General features: G+C 53.9%; 1 protein-coding gene across 1 annotated transcript; it reads right to left on the minus strand.

The window, feature by feature from the left end:
• Positions 1–510: 510 nt before the first annotated feature.
• LOC103916122 (feather keratin Cos2-3) lies at positions 511–838 on the minus strand. Its single transcript, XM_009323074.1, has one exon. The coding sequence runs from the start codon at positions 816–818 to the stop codon at positions 513–515; it is 306 nt and encodes a 101-aa protein (XP_009321349.1). The 5' UTR covers positions 819–838; the 3' UTR covers positions 511–512.
• Between the last annotated feature and the right edge of the window lie 814 nt (positions 839–1,652).

The following is a 1,652-nucleotide window of genomic DNA, read 5'->3' on the forward strand; positions in this document are numbered from 1 at the left end:
CTTGTGCCCCCACCTTACCTCCTACCACCCAAGACAATGCCTTTCTTCCTTGACAACTCGAGACGACACAAAAAAAGATTATGTGGAGGCAGAGGCTGAAATGCGGAAAACTTTAATGACTCTGAAGAGGGAAACGAGTTCACTTGTAGTAGAAGCAACCAGAGCAGGGAGAGCACTAGCAGCTGCCAAAAGTCTGTGCCCATCACTCACAGTGGAGATCCCACAGGGCATCCATCTGCCTGCTACATGGAGGGAGACAGGTCAGCAGATCCCCCAGGTTGGCTCTGGGGGTTTTACAGCCCAGAAGAACAGAAGACAAGAAAGAGATGGGAGAGAGTGGAAGGCAGGGGAGTTAGACTGGTCATGTTTTCAGAAAGCCCCAGGTGCCCTCCTTTGGAAGGGCAACACTGAATGCTCAGCACCTCTGAAATCGATGGCCAGGAGCTCTGTCCTCAGTGCAGAATCTAGGTCTGGATTCCTGGGGATCCTTGTCTGGGCTGTCAGCAGCAACTTTAGCAGGGGGGGCACCTTCTGCCACAGTAGAGGCTGGTAATGCAGGAGAGGTCACAGCACCCAGAGGTGATGGGCACTCCGTCACAGCTGAGGGTGCTGCCGACAGCAGCGGAGGTGGAGGAACCCACAACGGTGTTCTGTGGGAAGGAGCTGAGGATGGGGCCAGGCAAGGCTACCACCACAGGAGAGGGCTGGATGACGACGGTGGAGTCCTGGCACTGACTGACACAGGGCTCATTGCAGCTGTTGGCCAGTGGGGTTGGGCCACAAGGCTGGCAGGGCAGGCACTGGTTGTAGCAGGACATGTCTGTGGGCCGGAGGTGCACCTGGGAGAGAGGGTAGAGAGGAAGCAGAGCACAGACACATGTGAGGAACAGTTTTCCACGAGTCCATCACCCCACTGCGAGCGTGTCAAAGGCACCTGCTGAGCTGGGAGGTAGAAACTAAGCAGTGAGGCAAAAGGGTTTTTTGGCCTCATCCAGACATGGTATTGTAAAGTGTTGCCAGGCCCAACAAGGCTGCTGACTATTTCTTCAATGAAGAGCCTCCTCAGACAAGTGCAAGATGCTCTATGAGTCAGACCTTCACCCTTCTTCCCTCTCCCATGACAAGCAGCACCACGACCCAGCATAGGATGGAGGAGTACACATCTGCAGGACTGGAAAAAGAATGTGAGGAAACGGCTTCAGACTCACCTGGTTTGCAAGGAGAAATAGGCAAGAGAATTGCATGAGAGAGCAAGGAGTTGAGCTGGCTTTTATGGTGGCCCTGCACTGCCCCTGGCCCAGAGGTAGCTTCTATGGAAGTGGTAATTTTCTAAGGTGCTCATGATGAACAGAAAATGACAGCTAATGACATGGTCTGGGTGGTTGTTTTTCCCAACACTACCTGTTAATTTCCTGGCTTATGCCATACCCATTCCCTCACGAGGCTTCTTCTGAGTGCTGGGATCAAGAGACACCCCAGGATTTCTGGGGCAGGAATGTGTCAGTGCCAGCAGAATACTCAGTTCAAGTGCCGGATGGGTGCAGTGCAGGCAAATGATGTTGGCCTGGGGCACACTGGTGCAGTTTCATATGGCTGTGTTGACAGGAAGGGGCCCCGCTGCTCCTAGGCCCGCAATCCAGTCACCCCAAAGC

Source organism: Pygoscelis adeliae, unplaced genomic scaffold (genome assembly GCF_000699105.1).
Source record: "Pygoscelis adeliae isolate BGI_AS28 unplaced genomic scaffold, ASM69910v1 Scaffold200, whole genome shotgun sequence".
In the NCBI taxonomy this organism is placed as follows: Eukaryota; Metazoa; Chordata; class Aves; order Sphenisciformes; family Spheniscidae; genus Pygoscelis; species Pygoscelis adeliae.

Coding starts and splice junctions, on each gene's coding strand:
- LOC103916122 (XM_009323074.1), bottom strand. CDS start 818: ATGTCCTGCTACAACCAGTGCCTGCCCTGCCAGCCTTGTGGCCCAACC.